The 19,872-nt window shown below is 35.6% G+C and overlaps 1 protein-coding gene across 1 annotated transcript in view; it reads left to right on the top strand.

Annotated features, from left to right (window-relative positions):
- Positions 1 to 19,872, top strand: part of RAD18 (RAD18 E3 ubiquitin protein ligase) — an 84,995-nt gene that overhangs the window by 30,645 nt on the left and 34,478 nt on the right. The window contains exons 7-9 of the mRNA XM_011961280.1: positions 2,382 to 2,566; positions 16,720 to 16,796; positions 18,058 to 18,118. Of these exons, the coding sequence (XP_011816670.1) occupies positions 2,382 to 2,566; positions 16,720 to 16,796; positions 18,058 to 18,118 (323 nt within the window). The remainder of the gene's footprint in view (positions 1 to 2,381; positions 2,567 to 16,719; positions 16,797 to 18,057; positions 18,119 to 19,872) is intronic.

Here is a 19,872-nt window from a genome sequence, read left to right as displayed (position 1 = left end):
TGGCAGGAGAATGGCGTGAACCCGGGAGGCGGAGCTTGCAGTGAGCTGAGATCCGGCCACTGCACTCCAGCCTGGGCGACAGAGCAAGACTGTCTCAAAAAAAAAATAAATAAATAAATAAATAAAAATAAAAATAAAAATGGTAGACATATTTGAGTCCAAACCTGGGGCAGTTTTGCATGCACAATACTCCCACCTAGTGGGTAAGTTTGTTGATGAGAATAAAATTTAGATTTTTAGGTTGCTTAGTTAGTGGCGATTTGGAGTAAATGAATAGTCCTAAGGATTATTTCCCATAAGCCACGAGAGTTTGATGACTTGCTTTTCTCTTCAGAAATGCATGAGTTGGGAATATAGAAGCTGAGTATATTCTTTTGGAAGAATAAGGAATCTGCACTGATTATCTTGCCTGGACTCCCCTTTTTCTAGATCCATCCATCAGTTCGAATACATTTCTGATACATCATTTTTGATGCTGTCAGTTTATTTAAAGACATACTCGTCCATGTGTAATTGAGTTCTAATAGTGTTTTAAATTCCTGCTTCAAAGAATGGTATAGTCCTGCCAGTGCTCTGTAGTGAACTTACAAGCACTACCTCCCGGATCCCCCTCTTAGTGTGTTAAAGGCTTTGAGAAGTCCTACATTAAGCGTAACTGTTAGGTTTTGTTTAATTCAGTAATTCCTAAATTTATCTGACTGCCAAGCCTTTCTGTCCTCATCATTTCCATCTTACAAAACTGGTGTTTGTGGAGATACTGAAGGCAACACTGGGCCATGTCGTTCTTTAGTTGTATCCTGGCCCCAGAGTCGGGTCATAGAGAAGAGGCCCTGTGAGTTTTCCTATCTCCTCCACAATATTCTGACAGCCATCTGCTGAATGTGAGTGGCAGCCCTTAACTCTTCTATATAAAACCATGTCAGAACTGATTCGCAGATGCCCCCTTCCTTTGCTGTCCTCAGATTCTGAGGCCCCTGAAATGTGTTACTCAGTTCCACTAAATCATGGAAGAAAAATCAATGTCATTTTTGTGTTTGGGGAAACATTTATCGGGTTTCATGTTTTAAAATTCCTGATAGGAATGGATCTCTAGTGGTGCTTTTTATTGTAAATGCCAATGAACAGTACAGTTCCTCACTAGAATTTCACAGTCATAGTTTAATCATCTATCCTTGATAAAACAAATATTTTAGATACAGACTTAATGAATCATCTCTCCCTGTGTGCTTCTGTAAACACAAAATGATTCAGCTGTTGCTACCTACTGAGATTTCATTTTGCTGTAATTTTATCAGTCTTGTAGAGTCTGATGGACTGTCATTGGAAGAAGAACAATTTTCAGAAAAATATAATCTATCGAGAGTTTGCAGGTCTTTTCACATTTAATTAGTTATTTCTGGCTTTTAGACTTCATTAATACAGCATAAAAGACATAATTTATTTGGGGAATGGCCCTGTTCGTTAATAGAGACATTTTTGATTGTTTTCAGTCTATACCTGACTGTAATATTTCTCTATTTGATTATCGGATTGTTTATATCAGATTTACTCTGGAGAACCTTGTTGAAAATAGAGATTTTAGATCTCCACTTCAGACTGAACCACAATTGGTGGATGGTGTGGAGAAGGGGATGGAGAATCCGCATTTTAAATAAACTCTTTAGGTGCTTCTTAGGTACACTAATGTTTGGGACAGCGTTGTGTGAGCTAGTTATATGCTAATCCTTTGTAAAAACTTGTTTTTTGGATAAACCTATTATTTCAAGTTTCTGTTAATTTTCACCTGAATCTTGCTATTCTTATTTTGAAATGATAGCAAGTGTAATGACCTCCTTGAGCACATTTTTGTTGAGCATCTCATTGCCATAAAGCTGAGCCAGGTAGAGAACCTGCTATAATCAGATGAAATGAATTAAAACTCACAAAGAAGTTCCTGTTTATGGAATTGTCTCAAGTCATTGGTACTTTCAGGTAGCTTGAATTTTAGTCCACTAGAATTTCTAGCATGCTTTAAAGAGGTGGAAAATTGAGTAGGTCTGTGTAAGTGTGATTCTAAATGAAGTCCTCATAGCATATTCCACAAGCCTTACATGTATGTCTTCTAAATGTGCCTCTTTAGGTCTGACGTCTTTTTGAGACCCAAGTCTCTCACTTCTGGTGCCACCTAGGCCCCTGTGTCTGAATGTCTCACCAGCACCTCGGATGCATCATGTCAGACACTCAACTTTATCCGCCAACTTGATTTTTCTCTCTCATTTTTAATCTAATGGTTCTACTATTTTTCCAGGCACCCAGGTGTTGAATCAGAATGTGTTTGCCATTTTACATGAAAAGCATTTGATAATTCACAATAATCATCAGGGATCTTCCCCCCTTTTCAGTTCTGTTCACAAAAGGAAACCGCTGCCCAAAACTGTATATAATTTGCTCTCTGATCGTGATTTAAAGAAAAAGCTAAAAGAGCATGGATTATCTATTCAAGGAAATAAACAACAGCTCATTAAAAGGCACCAAGAATTTGTACACATGTACAATGCCCAATGCGATGCTTTGCATCCTAAATCAGGTAAAGTAATAAAACAGTGAGTTATGCTTACCTTGTGGATAAAGCAATTTTGTATAGCTCAGAAATTATAGACCATAGAAAAATATTGTAAATAAATACTTTTTTGATAATAGATAAGACATGCAAATGTATTCCTTCAAAAGGTACCTAGAGTATACTATGATAAGCCAGCCTTCCTCTCAGCCTGCCTTCCAATCCCCAGATCCCCTTCTCAGAGGCACCCCATTGCCAGTTTCTCATGTGCCTATCTAGGGAGAATGTGGTGGGGAACAGTGGATCTGGAGAGCCTGGGTTACAGTGCCCATTTTTCAGCTTTATGGCTTGGTGACCGTGGGCATGTTACTTGATATCTCTGTACCTCAGTTTTCTCATTCATAAAATAAAGGTTATAATGCTACCTACTTCATAATGTGGAGTGGAATAAATGATAAAAGGCATGAAAAGTGCCTAGCACAGTACCTTAGCAAGTAGTTAGCTTTCAGTAAATGTTGCCATTATGATTATAGTACACAAACATATATCCTTTTCATTACCGTTTTTATAAAATGGTAGTATTCTGTGTAGTGCACTATTTAATGGTTGTTTCTTTTCATTAAACCACACACATATATTGGAGTTCTTTCTGTTAACATAGAGAATTGTCTAATTTTTAAAAACTTGGAGAATAACATGCAAACATTAAAACACACAAATTTTAAGTGTATTGTTTGGTGAATTATCACAAAGTAAATTTCATAAAGTGAAATGTCATTGTAGCCACTACTGAGATCACTACCAGCATCCGAAAAGCCCTGTCTGCCGCCTCCCATTCACTACTTCATTCTCACATTTGACCACTATCTTGACTTCTAACCCCATATGTTCATTTTGCCTATGTTTGATCTTTAAATAAATGGGACAATAGCTTATGTATTCTTTTGTGCCTGCCCTCATTTGTGCAACATTATAAGATTAATTCATGTTTTTTTATATGGTCGTGGTTTTTTTCATTTTTGTTGCTATCTGGTATTCCATTGTATAAACATATCATCTTGTCCATTGAGTGTTTAATAAACATTTCACTTTTTTCCCACTTTTTCTCTATTAACAATAATGCTGCTATGAATAGTCTTTTATATATCTTTTGGGGCATATAGGTGCATGTTGCTGTTGGATATATATATACAGGAATGGAATTGGTGTTATATATTTGCAGATGTTCAGCTTTCATGGATACAGCCTCAAATTCAGTAGTCATGTACACTTTCATCAGGAAGGTATGAGGGTGTCAGATATTCTGCACCCTTTACAACATCACCATTGTTAACTCTCCATTTTAGCCATTCTAGTGGGTCCATGGTAGTACCTTTATATTTTAATTTGCATTTCCTTAATGACATAATGTTCAGCACATTTTTATATGCTTTTTGGCCATCTGGATGTCCTCTTTGGTGAAATACCTGTTTAAATCTATGTCCAATTCTTCTGTGCTGTGGGTCTATTTTTATTCTTATTTGTAGGAGTAACTGAAATTTCCTGGATAAAAATCTTTTGCTGTATGTATATATATTTCTAATTTCACCTTTTCACTCTCTTAATGGCATCATTTGAAGAGTAGACATTCTTAAAATAGTCCAATTCATTACATTTTTCCTTTGGATCGGTGCTTTGCCTTAGCCTACTTCAAGATCATGTGGATCTTCTCTTATTTTCTTTTAAAATTTTATTGTTCTTGCTCCTAAATTTTGATGTACAGTTTATCTGGAATTGATTTTAGCATGTGTTGTGAGGTAGAGGACAAGATTGTCTTTTTTTTCCCCATATGAATAACCAATTGGTGCAGCACCACTTATTGAAATGCCATCCCTTCTCCCACTGAATTGCCAGAAGTCTTGACTGAGAATCAGCTAATTGTACATGTATAGGCCTGGACATTGTTTCATTCCATTGGGCTATTATTTACCCTTGTGCAGGATAAATAATGTGTGTCTTAAGTACTTTATAAGTAATTTATGATAGGTCTTGCTGTCTGGTAATATAGTTCTTCCATTTTCGTTTATTGAGGTTGCCTTGTTTTTTCTAGGCATTTTGTATTTCCATATAAGTTTTAAAATTGGGATTATATTGAATTTATAGATAAATTTTGGGATAGTTGATATCTGTACAGTATTTGAGTCTTCCAATTCATGAATATGGTTTATCCCTTTTTTCGTCTTTGATTTTTATCAATGTTTTGCAGTTTTCAGTGTGAAGATCTCACACATCTTTTTAAAGAGTTATTCTTTGATATTTTTGATGCAGTTGTACATGATGTTTTGTTCTAAAAATGTCAGTTTTTATTAGTTGCTTGTATAGAAAAATACAACTGATCTTTGTATAGTTTCCTTATATTCAATGGCATGTCACTTTTTGTGTGTGCCCTTTTTATTGAGGTATAATTTACTTACAATATAATACATTCTTTAGAAGTGTATAGTTAGGTGAATTTTGACAAATGTATATGTCATTTAGCCATTGCTCTAATTGAAATGTAGAACATTTCCTTCATTAGCGAAAGTTCCAATGCCCCTTTGCTGTATATTCGTCTCTTTTACTCTAAGACCTTAGGAAACACTGATCTCTTTTTTTGTTCCTGTAATTTTACCTTTTCTATACTGTCACATAAATGAAATTACACAAGTTGTATAGTATGTAGCCTTTTACATATGGCATCTGTCACTTAGCGTACTTTTGAGATTTTTCCATGTTGCTTTACCAGTAGTGCATTTATTTTTTATTTTATTTATTTATTTATTTATTATTTATTTGAGACAGAGTCTCTGTGTCGGCCAGGCTGGAGTGCAATGGCATGATCTCAGCTCACTGTAACCTCAGCCTTCCAGGTTCAAGCGATTCTCCTGCCTCAGCCTCCTGAGTAGCTGGGACTACAGGCACCCACCACCATGCCCGGCTAATTTTTGTATTTTTATTAGAGACGGGGTTTCACCGTGTTGGCCAAGCTAGTCTCAAACTCCTGACCTTGTGATCCACCCGCCTCTGCCTCCCAAAGTGCTGGGATTACAGGCATGAGCCACCGTGCCTGGCCAGTGCATTTATTTTTTATTGCCAAGCAGTGTTCTGCTTTGTAGCCATGCCACAATTTGTATATCCCTTTGCTTATTAATGGACAACTGGACTGTGTCCAGTTTTTTTATTATCAGTAAAGCTGTTATGAACATGGGTTCACAGATCTTTATGTAACCATATGTTTTCATTTCTCTTGGGTGGAGTGGAATTGCTGGTCATACAGTAAATGTAACTATAAGAACCTGCCATACAGTTTTTCAAATGACTGAACCATTTTGCACTGTGAGAGTCCCACTTTTGCCACACCCTTGCTAACACTTAGTATTTTCATTCTTCTTAATTTTAGCCATTCTAACCGATGTGTAATAGTGGTATCTCATGATGGTTTTAATTTGCATGTTCCTGTGACTAGTGATGTCCCCTGTGTTTTGATATTTTTATTTGTTATTTATATATTTTATTTGATAAAGGCTTGGTTGAAATATTCTGCCCCTTAACTCTTTTTATTGATTTGTAAGTTATTTATATATTCTGGATACTGAATTTGTTAAATATATGTGTTGTGAATATTTTATCTTAGTATGTGGCTTACCTTGTCATTTTCTTAATGATGTCTTTGAAGAGCAGAGAGTTTTAATTTTGATGAAATTTAATTTACTTTTTTTATTATTTATGCTTCTTGTGTATAATTTCGTGATTTTTTTATGTATACAGTTGTGTTGCATGTCAACAAAATATATGTTCATCCTAAGATCACAAAGATTTTCTCCTGTGTTATTTTCTAGGAGTTTTATAATTTTAGCTTTTATATTTAAATCTATGATCCATTTTCATTTAGTTTTTCTGTATGGTGGAAGGTAAATGTCAAGGTTTATTTAAAAAATATGCATATCTAGTTTTTCAGCACCATTTGTTAAAAAGATTATCCTTTCCCCATTGAATTACTTTGCCACCATTGTCAAAAACCTATCAGCCGTGTACGTAGCATGTGAATCTATCTAGAATCTATTCTGTTCCACTGATCTGTGTATCTGTCCTCTCACTCATGACATACCCTTGATTTCTGTAACTTTATAGTAAGTCTTAAAATTATCAGGTAGTATACAGTCCTTCAACTGTGTTCTCAAAATTGTTCTAGGTCCTTTGCAATTCCACATAAATGTTAGACTGAGTTTTGTTGTTGTTGTTGTTTTTCCCCTAAGAAATGTCAGGCTGTTATCCATTCTTGTTGTTCACTGTTTTCTGAACACTGAGTGTAGAAATAGCCACTTTCACTTTGCCCTGATGTTACAGGCATAGCAGAGCATCTGCATCTGTGCTGCTGGCAGGTCAGGACAGCATCTGCAGGGCAGTCAGTTTATTAGTGTGTACCTTTTGGGATTTTGAGCGAGATTACATAGATCAGCTTAGAACTGATACCTTGACAATGTTAAGACTTTTAATGCACAATCATGGTATGTCTCTTTTTGAGACGGAGTCTCGCTCTGTCGCCCGGGCTGAGTGCAGTGGCCGGATCTCAGCTCACTGCAAGCTCCGCCTCCCGGGTTTATGCCATTCTGCCTCAGCCTCCGGAGTAGCTGGGACTACAGGCGCCCGCCACCTCGCCCGGCTAGTTTTTTTTTTGTATTTTTTTAGTAGAGACGGGGTTTCACAGTGTTAGCCAGGATGGTCTCGATCTCCTGACCTCGTGATCCACCCATCTCGGCCTCCCAAAGTGCTGGGATTACAGGCTTGAGCCACCGCGCCCGGCCTACAATCATGGTATGTCTCTTTAGGCCTCCTTTAATTTCTCTCAATAGTGCTGTCTAGTTTTTTATGTACATGTGTTCCATGTATTTTGTTAAATGTATCCTTAAATATTTCATGTCTTTTGGTGCTATTGTGAGTGGTTTTAAAATTTTTATTTCTCATTGTTTATTACTATTTTAAAGAGTCATGTTGACATACTGATTATTGTATATTTACTTGTGTACTATTAACTAGTGAAACTCACATATTTCTAATTGCTTTTTTATAGATTTCATAGGATTTTTATATACACAATCAAGTTACATGCCAATAAAAACAGTTTTATTTATTTATTTTTTTCAGTCAATATGCCTTTTATCTTTCTATCCTTGGTTAGTTACATTGGTTAGAACCTCCAGTGCGATGTGAAATAAAAGTGGTGTGGGCAAACATCCTTTCCTTTCTCCAATCTTTTTTTTTTTAATGAATTTTTAAAGAAAGGATCTCTAACTTTCATCTGAGTTTTCAAGGTTCTGTCTCCCCAGAAGGAAGAATGATCGCCTTCAAAAATCATTTGAGTGATAATATTATTGCATCAATATATGTTCTTTTAATTCTGGAATACCCCAATCTTATAGGTAAAACATTTAGTCTTTCACTATTAAGTGTGATAGGTTTTCATAGATGCCTTTTATGAGGTTGAGGACATTTCTTCCCTTCCTAGTTTATTGAGAATTATGAAGGTGTGTTGAATTGTCAGTTTGTTATTCTGCATCTATTAAGATGATTTTATTTTTATTTATTCTGTGATATATTTATAACATTGAGTTTTAATGAGTTTATTGAAATATTAATATAATACTGAGATATAATTCATACCCACCTAAAGTATGTATACAGTTCAGTGGTTTTCAGTATATTCACAGAGTTGTACAACTATCATCACATTAAATTTTAGAACATTTGTTACCCTGAAAAGAGCCCAGTATCCATTAGCATCATTTTCTACCAACCCTTCCAGCCCTAGATAGCCACTAATTTACTTTCTGTCTCTATAGATTTGTCTGTTCTGGATATTCCATTTAAGTGGAATCATATTACATGTGGCCTTTTATAAACTAACTTCTGTCACTTAGTGTAATGTTTTCAAGGTTTGTTTGTGGTCAGTACTCATTTATTTTTGTGCAGTGATCTGTAAATGTTATGTAAATTTGCTTGATAGTGTATTCAAGTCTTCAGCATCCTTGCTGATATTCTGTTTACTGATTCTATCAATTACTGACAAGCTTTTTGAAATATCCAACTATATTTACAGATTTTTCATCTTCCCTGTCAATATTTTCAGTTTTGTTATATTTTGAATCTCTTAGTATTATTGTGTATCTTCTTGATTAGTTAGCCTGTTTATTATTATGGCATATATGTCTTTGTCTCTGGTAATATTCCTTGTCTCAAAAATTATCTGATATGAGTGTAGCAACTACTTTATTTCATTTTTCTTTAAATCTATTGTATCTTTATATTTAAACTGTGTTTTATTATAAGCCATATATGGTTTGGATTTTCCTTTTTAATTTAATTTGACATGCTCTACCATTACATTGTAGGGTTTAAACTATTTTAATTTCATTTATTCTATTTGGTTGGGTTTATATCTGCCATCTTGCTTGTTTGCTATTCTATCATTCTTTTGTTTTTTCTTCATTTCCTGCTTTCTTTTAGATTAACTGAGTATTTTTTAGTTTTTTATGTTATCTTCATTTTATGAGCTATACTTCTTTTTTTTGTGGGGGTGATTGTTCTAGTTTACTATATGCATTTTTAACTTATCTCAGTCTACCTTCAGTTAATAGTATACTACTTCATGGGTAATGGAAGGACCTTATGACTTTCATTCTTTGTACTATTGTTGTCATAAATTTTTCTTCTACGTATTTTAAACACTCTATAATACATTGTTACTATTTTTGCTTTAAACTAAATAAAAATGGAAAAGAAGATCTGTATTTACCTGCACATTTACCATTTTCAGCATTCTTTATTTCTTTGTGTAGATCTAGGTTTTCATCTGGTGTCATTTTCTTTTGCCTGAAAAACTTCTTTTTTTTTTCTTGATTTCCACAGTGTTTGGACATTTCCTGAAAAACTTTATTTGTTCATTCTTTTTCTTTTTTTCTTTTTTAAGACGGGGTCTTGCTCTGTCACCCTGGCTGGAGTACAGTGGCGCAATGATAGTTCACTGCAGCCTCGGACTCCAGGAATCCTCCCGTTTCAGCCTGCCAGGTAGCTAGGACTACAAGCGCATGCCACCATGCCCAGCTAATTTTTGTTTGTTTTGTAGAGACAGGGTCTCACTATGTTACCCAGGCTGATCTTGGACTCCTAGCCTCAAGAGATTCACCTGCTTTAGCCCCCTCAAAGTGCAGGGATTACAGGCATGAACCATCGTGCCTGGATTATTCAATATTTCTTGTAGTGCAGATGTGCTGTTGAGACAGATTATCTCAGCTTCTGTTTGTCTGAAAAAGTCTTAATTTTGCATTCTTTTAAAAAACTTTCTATTTGGAAATTTATAGGAAAGTTGAAAGACTATCATAATGAATGCATAGACTATACCATTTGTACAGATTCGCCTATTGTTAGCATTTAGCCTCATTTGCTTTATGAATTACTTTGTTCCTCTGTCTCGCTTTTTCTGTGAATGGGTATGTCTATATAATTACACACGTATTTTTTCTTTGAGAATAAGTTATATAGTGTTTACTCTTTATTCCTAAATATGTCCTTGTATTATTTCTTAAGAAAAAAAGATTCTCTTTTTTTGCCACTGTAGTTAGTACTTGTAGTAAACTTAACTTTGTTATAATACTTTTATTCATCTATTCAATTTTGTCAGTGGACCCCATAATAACCTTTGTAGATTTTTTTTTCCTGCAGTACATGATCCAGTTTTGGAGCACATATTGCATTTAGTGGTAATATCTTTTGAATCTCTTTCAACCTGGAATAATTCCTCAGCCTTTGTCCTTTATGACACTGGCCTTTTAAAAGAATACAGTCTTTGTTGTGTGTGTGTGTTTTTCAAGTAAAATGTTCTCATTCTGGCAGAAAATTCAGATTATGCATTCCTGGCCAGAATACTATATAAGTGATGTTTTGTCTTCAGAATATTACATCTAGAGCCATTTGACATCTGTGTACCCCTCATTTGTGATATCAGGCTTGATCACGTGGCCAGTTTCTCCCCCATTTATACTTTACATCTGCTCCCTTGCTACTAATAAGAAGTCTGTAGACACTTCAACGCTATGTAGCTATTCTATACCTTATTAAGATTTCACCCCTATATTTAGCATCCTTTGGTAATTTTTATCTAAAGTAATCTATTCTGTGATAGTTGCAAAATGATGATTTTTCAACTTTAGTATTCCTTTCACACTTGCTCATTGATTCTTGGCATGATTCTGAAAACCAGAACCCTTCCCTCTGCCTTATTGTTTTATTTGTCTCTTATGGATATGGATTCACAGATTTTTAACTCATTACTTCTCTTAATTAGTTTTGTGTTTGTATTTTTCCAGATTTGGCCAGCAGGAGCGTCTTCATTCTAATTCCTGTCCTCATGACATACCCCCGTTATTTTCATTACTATTTTCTTATTTCTAACATAACAACATATTGCAGGCTTTTCTTGCTCTTCCATGTCCCACCCACCCATGGCTGAAATCAGCCATTTCTCTGAGGAGCTCTGGTCCTTTCTATTGGTGAAACCAAGATATGGCTACCAGCTATGCTCATATATATACATATGCACACATGGATACATATATACATACACATGCATGTATGCATATGTCTACATGTAAATCCATGTACACTTACATGTTTCAAGGCTCTCAGAAGTATTTCATACAGTAGCAGTTTTGTTTTGTCTCCAGAGCATTAACTGCCTGTTGGATCATTTTTATGACGGTAGGTTTAAAATTCTTGTCAGATAATTCCAGCAACTGGGTCGTCTCAGGTATTGGCATCCTGTCTTTTTTCATTGGCGTCGTGATTTTCCTGATTCTTAGTATGTCAAGTTTTTTTTCAATTGTATTCTGAGTATTTTTTGTATTCTAATGACATTCTAGGTTCTATTTAAAAATTCTAATTTAGCAGGAAGTCATCTTGTTTAAGTTTAGCATGCAGATCCTGGCCTACTTTTGTAGGCTGTGGTTCTAATGATGATTTAGTTCCCAGATCCTTTGAAATGTTATTTTGATCCACTTTATTTAATTGCTACCTAGAGACTGTTGTGAATACCTGATACTCCACACTGTGGTTCAGTTTTCAAACCTTTTGGCATATTAATTGTAAACAATTTCACATGTTGGTCGGGGATGCTCTACACAGGCTGAAGGAATTCTTTCTCCAGGTTCCTTCTCTTTGATATTCTCTCCTCAGTTATTAGTTGAGAGGGTGCAGTTGTCACCTGCCATCATTGGATGGGGGGTAGAAGTCTGAGCTCCTCACTAGACTTCCACTGACACTGTTGCTATGGGAGGACATCCTGCACTAGGACCCCTTCCACCTCTGGTTGATGGGCAGAAGTCCACGCTTCCCACTTGCTCTCTGATAATACTGCAAAGGGCAGGGAGCATCAGCAGTCTTTTGCTTGGGTAGGTCAAGTATTATCAAGAAGGTTTCTGGGCACCCTCTTTTTCAGTCCTTTGCTTAGAAAGAGTAGATTTTTCTTGAGGCTTTTTTGTCTGTTCCTCTTGATGTCTCTGGGCTTCTCCAGAGCCTAGTCTATAAGATACAGAATACAAAGACACCTCAGGGAACTCACCACAGTGTCATTCCTCACATGCTGAGGTCTTAGCCAGTCCATCTTCCTCTTTCTACTTTCCAGAGTTCTCTTACAGTTGTCAGTTGTATATCAGGGTTTTTAGTTGTACTTAGTGGAGAAATGAGTCTAATCCATCTTGTTTGGAACAAGAAATACTTTTTAATGTATTTTAAATTTCCGTTTTAGGAGCAAACACATTTAAGATTGTTATGTCTTCTTGGTAAATTGACCCTTTATCACGGTATAATTTCCCTCTTTTTTTTTTTTTGAGATGGAGTTTCACTCTTGTTGCCCAGGCTGGAGTGCAATGGCACCATCTCAGCTCACTGCAACCTCCTCCTCCTGGATTCAAGTGATTCTCCTGCCTCAGCCTCCCGAGTAGCTGGGACTGCAGGCATGAGCCACCATGCCCTGCTAATTTTTGTATTTTAAGTAGGGATGGGATTTCACCATGTTGGTCAGGCTGGTTTCGAACTCCTGACCTCAGGTGATCCACTCGCCTCGGCCTCCCAAACTGCTGGGATTACAGGCATGAGCCACTGCGCCCGGCCCCTAATTTCCCTCTTTATTCCGAATAACATTCATTGTTCTGGAGCTTGTTGTGTCTCATATTAATAAAGCTCCTCTAGGTTTCTTTTCATGACTGTTTACATGAGACATCTCTTTCCATACTTTTATTTTTAACCTATCTTTTTATTTAAAATGGGTTATTTTTGATAGTATATAGTTTGGTCTTGCTTTTTTATCCAATCTGACATTCTCTGTCTCTTAATTGGTGCTTTAAAACCATTTCTGTAATGAAATACTGATGCAGTAGGCTTTGAATTTAATATCTTGCTGTTTTTTTCTTTGTTCCATCTCCTTTTTGTTATCTTTTTTTGCTGTCTTTTGGATTGAGCATTTTTTATTATTATATTTTATTTCTATTATTGCCTTATTACTTTACCTCTTTTTCAAAAAATTTTAGTGGTCTCTCTAGGGTTTGCAGTATACATCTTTCATTAGTTATGGTCAAGTAATTACACAGCCTCACTTGTAAGAAACTTTTAGCAGTATACTCCCAACTCCTAATTATTTGTACTGTTATTGTCATGAACTCCTTTTACATATACTGTTAACACAATACATTGCTATTGTTTGTCCATTAAACAGTTATCTTTTAGAGTAGTTAAAAATAAGAAAAAAGTGTATTTCATACTTATCTTCATGTTTACCATTTTCACCAGTTTTCACTTCTTCTTAAGTAAGTTTCTCTCTGGTTCTTCTACTTGAAGAACTTGTTTTAATACTTTTTGTAATGGAGGGCTGCTAATAATGCTTTCTCTCAGCTTATGGTTTCCTCAGAACGTTTTTGTCTTTCACTTTTGAAAGATATTTTCATTAGAATTCTGGATTGGGAGGCTTTTTTCTAATGCTTTGAAGATGTCACTCTATTGTTATCTGGCTTGAATAATTTCTGATGAGAAGTGTAATGTAATTCTTGATTTTTCTTTATATAATGTATCTTTTTCCTCTGATGGCTGCATGATTTTCTCTTTGTGTCTATATGCATGTTGTTGTCATTTTTGGTTTGTTTTTATATCTGTGTTGCTTGATCTTTGAGATTCTTGCATTTGTGGTTTGGAGTCTTTCTTATATTTGTCAAATTCTAGACATTAGTTCTTCAACAATTCCTTCTCTTCCCTTCTTTCTTCTTCTGTGATTTCTATTATGTGTATGTTATATTTCTTGATATTGTCCCATAGCTTTTAGAGGCGCTGTTCTGTTACAGTTTTTTTTTTTTTCTTTTTCCTTTTTTTTCTCTCTGTGTTTCAGATTGGATAATACCAATCCAATTTTAGGTTCACTGATTCTTTCCTTAGCTAAGTCAAGTTATCTCTTACTGTGTTGGTTTTATGTATCTCTATCTATATATCTAACATTTCCATATTATTCTTTCTAAAAGAAAGGATTTCTATTAAAGTAATTTCTACAGCAATGCCCTATCTGTTCATGTGTATTGATAAAGATAATCCTTTATCATCTTAATCATTATTTTCTTGCTTTTTCATGTTTAAGTTTTGGTTGAAAGCCAGACATTGTAGGTAAGAGTCTGCGGTGCCAGACTCTTTTTTTTTTAATGTACCTATATATCACTCACAACTTAGGTTTTCCCTATGAGCCTGTGCCTCAGAGAAGGTCTCTCTCCATGTTCATTTCTCTCCTAGAAGTAGATTGCTGTTACGTATCACTTGGATCATGCTAGGTTTGTGGTAGGGAGAAAAGGAGTGTTCTCTGTTTCTCTGATTTAGCTTCAGTCATAGGCAGGTCTTTCAATCCTGCATCTCAGGGGTGGGGCTCTTTCAGCGATCCTGCCCCTCTCCCACTGCCAGTGGCAGGAGTCCTCTACGGGTCAGGGCCCAGAATGGTTTCCTGGTCCTCCTGAGGGGTAGAGGGGGTTTTTTGTTTGTTTTTGTTTACTTCCCTCAGCAACCTATGCTCTGGGGATAACATTTTTTGCTGACCTTTCATCAGTGGCTTAATGCTTTTTTTCTTCAGGGATAAAGATGTGATTGGGGCTTCATGTCCGTCCTGTAGTGGGGATGATTCTCTTTTACCGGAATTGGATCTGGAGGGAGATCTTTTCTAATTTCCTGCCCTTCCCCAGTGAGCTACAGAGAGACTGAGGACTCTTGTGAGTGCCCACTGAGGTCTGTAGAAAATAGCCTGCAAGGCCGGGCGTGGTGGCTCACGCCTGTAATCCCAGCACTTTGGGAGGCCAAGGCGGGCGGATCACGAGGTCAGGAGATCGAGACCATCCTGGCTAACACGGTGAAACCTCGTCTCTACTAAAAATACAAAAAATTAGCCGAGCATGGTGGCGGGCGCCTGTAGTCCCAGCTACTCGGGAGGCTGACTCAAGAGAATGGCATGAACCCAGAAGGCGGAGCTTGCAATGAGCCGAGATCACGCCACTGCACTCCAGCCTGGGTGACAGAGCGAGACTCCATCTCAAAAAATAAAGAAAAAAAAAAGAAAAGAAAATAGCCTGCAAATGGATGTGATGTCCCTTGTCTCCAAGCCACCCAGGGTTTTTATATTTTCATGGTAGCTCACCCTTGGCCCTTTGCAGTTTATCAAAAAGTTTAGCTGAGATCTTACCCAGAGATAGAGTGGTACCAATTTTTCTCGTGTGTACTGCCCTATGTCAACCAGCGCTCATGATCCGCCTCTCCTCTAAGGAACTCATCTTTCTTTAGGTTTCAAGGTAGTTGATTGCCGTCTTACTTTAGCTCTGATGGATTCAAGAAAAATTAGTTTTATAAATTATCCAGCTTTTTCTCGTCATTAGGGTGAGAGTGACATTATTTATAGCTCTCTACAACCTAAACAGAATCAGAAATCTCCCTGAAAAAGATTTAAGCCACTAAATTCTACCCAATCCTAATATAGTTTTCTTAATATCTTAGAAGAGGATATGCCAGATGTTCTTTATCTTTAGTGATACTTGTATTAATGGATTGAATAGAATGCAGATGGTCCCTGTGTTTTTCATGTTATTCCATGACTCAGTTTGGAAAGGAGAGAACCACTAGCTGGTCATGTTCACAGAGAGATTGTTTACATTGTTTGTACTGGTTTTACAATATCAGGGAGGCAAAAGGTACCTGTCAGTGCTTGGAAAACATAAACTTTATATTGAGACAGTTGCATTCTTAAATGATCCTCATAAGGTCTGTGGTTTAAAAAAAAGAAAACTGTATAGGGGATTATTTCAAACATATACAGAAATAGAGAAAAGAGTTTACTGATTTCCCCATATGCCTACTACCCAGCTTAAACAATTATCACACCATCTTAATGTTGTTTTATCTACCATTTACGCCCTTTTTTCCATGGATTATTTTGAAGCAAATTCCAGATATAATTTTTAAGTATAAATGAATGTAAGGGATTGTAAATTTTTATTTCATACCATATACATTTCAGTTTTAATGTATTGACTTTGGATGCAGAAAGATAGCATTTGCAAATTCTGTGCTGTTTGCATTCAAAGGCATTTAATGTGTGACAGGGTGTATTCCAGATCTGTTTTATGTGTGTAATTGGTAACCATACCTACAGACAAAAGTTCTGGAGGCAAGGACATTTTTCCCGGTATTTGTAGACCTTTCTCTCTCCTTGAACAGTAGCCTATTGTACTGCATTTAGTACATTGGAATTTGAGCAGACATCCCCTAGTAATTGAACTCACACTAAAAAATTAATTTTCATATTTCATTGAGACTTCTGTTTAGACCTATATATTCAAAGGAGAAAGCAAAGTGACTTGACTTTACTCTTCTGGTTATACGTTGAACAACATGTGCATGTGTAAGAGTTCAGTGTTTTAACTTCATGGTTTTTTTAAACCTTTTGTTTTAAAATGGTAATTGATTCACAGAAAAATTGTAAACAGGGAGTTCACATATACCTGTCACCCATCTTCTAATGTTAATAACTTAAATAATTACTGTACAGTCATAAAAAAAAAGTAATTAACCTAGTGGTTATTTTCTTATTTTAACAGCTGCTGAAATAGTTCAAGAAGTCGAAAATATGGAGAAGACTAGGATGCGTCTTGAAGCTAGTAAACTCAATGAAAGTGTATGTTAATGGGCTATTTCAGTATCTGGATAGAAATGAAGAAAGAAAGTTTAATACCCAACAAAAATTAAACCATTATTAAATTTGTTCATTTACTAAAACATTTCCACTTAGTGTATTATGATTTACTTGCAACTCCTTTTAGGACAATATTTGATTGTACTTAGTCCTCTAGCACAACATGCAATTCAAAGTAGAGTTTGTTCATGAGCTAGAGTTCTATAGAAAATGCCTATGCCTGTGCATCAGGCAGCTTTGATATTGGTCCTTTCTTCTGCTGGTTGTGTTCAATAAACTGCCTCTAAGGACCTCTAAGCTACCGCTAGGGACCTCTATGATTCCTTTTTAGCTCTGGCATTCTGCAATTCTATGATTATACTTATGGAGATGCTAAGTAATTGTAAGAGGATAAATTAAGTAATTTGAGGATGGAGTATTCTCTTGAGCTTTTGAGAGAATCAGAGACCTAAAATTCTTCACTGTTGCCTTCCATGAGCTTGATGGCCCCAAACTTGAAGACAGGATACCAGTGAAGAAAATAGTCATTGTGTCCTGTGACACTGGAAGAAGTGTTTTGGTCTCTTCCAAGTAGACTTCTTTTTTTTTCTAGGCCATCTGTAGTGTGTTTGTAAGGAAAGCAATGGTTACCTTAAGAAAGTAAGTTTATAGCCAAATAAGTAGGAACAAAAATGGGATTTACATTGACCCTATTATTACCTGTGTGTTAACTGTAAGATGGAACTGTAGTGAATTATGGAAGTAGATTTCTGATCTTTTAAGTCTGAGGTTTAGAAAGTGGACCTAGAAATTTAACTTACTGTGTTTTGTATTATTGCATTTTCTATACATACTACTTTTCTGTAATGACCTGGAGAAGTTAGGTTGGAAAGAGAGAAGTCAGACAAGAAGATCAGCTTTACTGATAGTCAGCTAAGTGTCGTCAGTCTTCTGGTTTCAAATATTGCCTGTTGTATTAATGAATGTGGAAAATATTGAAAATAGAAAATTTATTATTTTGTTAATATATAATTGAATCATGTTGCATTTTCTACTGATAAGAAAAAATAATGAGTAGAATGTACACTGTTTCCGGTATTTAAGGGAAGTCTGTAGGAATGATTCTTCCTAGGTCTATATAAAACAGATGACAGATCATTTTCCTCTATGTTAAACACTCACATTTGAGATTTGAAAGTTTGTAATATTTCCCTTTTTATCATTTTGGGGAGATTTTTATTCAGACTTTTTTTGATTATTTTAGGTAATGGTTTTTACAAAGGACCAAACAGAAAAGGAAATAGATGAAATTCACAGTAAATATCGTAAGTTGTGCAACTTTTTTTTTATTTGTAAAGAGCTTCGGTTGCTGTTTTTCATCTTAAGTAATATTTTCAGAATAATGTTTTATATTAAGGTTCAATTCAAACTTTTATTAACATTACTTAAGAGATTGAATTTTAATTAGTGACTTTTTTTGTATTTTATGTGCCTGCTTTTTGATTTTTATGACTAGCATTCTACTTTGAGCTTATCACTAAGCACTTTGCAAATATTAATTAGCTGCTCTCAGAGCATCGCTGTGAGAAGAAGCTGGGATTAAAATGGAAACATTTGGGGGTTCTATCCTGTCCTCAGGCCACTCAGTACCAATACTTCTGTATAGGATTTCAGCACTTCTATATTTGTGCCAAAAATAGTTTTCATTTTATTGCTTGTTAGCAGCCTCCCAACTTTATCACTTCTTTTCCTTAAATGTCTTTGTGTATATCTTTCCTAGGGCTAACACATTACTGTTTTGTCAATTGGATAGCTGTTATTCTTTGTGTGATTGGTTGGTTTTTAGTTTAAATTTAAGTGCCTGACGAACAGTAGGTGGTTAATAGATGTTCACTGAATCAGTATTCCCAGGCATGGTGTGTTTTAATTGAGGTAAGATAATTTTTTTCTCTCTTCATTTCTTAAACTCTGAAGGCCCAGGTTCTGTAGTGATGTATTGTGGGAAGGAGGATGAAGCACACCTGCACTGGATGTAGGTGTGATCGCCTGTGCCTTGGTAGAATAGGAAAAGGACTCTGGAGGAGTCTTGGATTATGGACTGAACAACAAAAGTCACCATTATTCTGTTGCTAGACAGATAAGTATGATGTGAACCTCTCTGATCAACTTTTAGGATGCCAGAGTGATTTTTTAGAAAGGAGAACAAAAGAGAATATCAAATGATCACACTGAATTGGCCTGTAAAAATAAAGCCTGTGAAAATAAGGAAACCAGAAAATTTGCATTGAGAGAAAGTAATTTAAATAACTGAAAGGGTGACATCTAATAATTATCCCATATTAAGAAAAATTTGGACTGTATACAGTCAAGAAAATATTCATTGCCCACCATTTAGATATCTAAAAAGTAACTTTACTAAATAGATGGTATTAAATTAATTTATTTAGCCTTAAAATAAACCTCAAAAGTCAAGTGCTTCGCAAAGCTTAGATGCTTAGCCTTTTAGTTTGTTCGTACATTTTGATTTAGTGTCAGGTTCTTACTATACTATTGATATATCTTCATCTTTTAAACATTTTATTAATGTTTTACATGTAGTTTTTTTAATCATTTACTTTTTATGAGGCTTATCATATAAAAGAGCAGTCTCTTGCTTCCTCCAACAACCTGCCTCTATTCCCATTCCCTAGAGGGAACAACTATCAAGCCTTTTGGCGCTACTTTTGGTAATTATCTTACAATTTATAAAAAGGTATTCTTTCTGCTATTTCTTGAAGTTTTTCAACTTCACATTAACTATTGATGTGCTAATATGAAAGATGGAGATTTAGCTCATTTATATGTCCTGAGCCCTACTTTTGCTTCCCTTCCATCCTTTAAATATTATGTCATAAGTTTTTGTAAGATCAATATTAAGTTAGATACATTGTTTATGGCTCAAGCCAGACAATTTGCATAAGATGGTTATAATTCCTTTCATCAAAACATTCTGTTTTTCTTTTTTTTCTTTTTCTTTTTTTTTTTTTTTGAGATGGAGTCTTGCTCTGTCACCCAGACTGGAGTGCAGTGGTGCGATCTT

This window comes from Colobus angolensis, unplaced genomic scaffold (genome assembly GCF_000951035.1).
Source record: "Colobus angolensis palliatus isolate OR3802 unplaced genomic scaffold, Cang.pa_1.0 Scaffold544, whole genome shotgun sequence".
Taxonomy (NCBI): domain Eukaryota; kingdom Metazoa; phylum Chordata; class Mammalia; order Primates; family Cercopithecidae; genus Colobus; species Colobus angolensis.
This window is presented reverse-complemented; position numbering and strand designations above follow the sequence as displayed.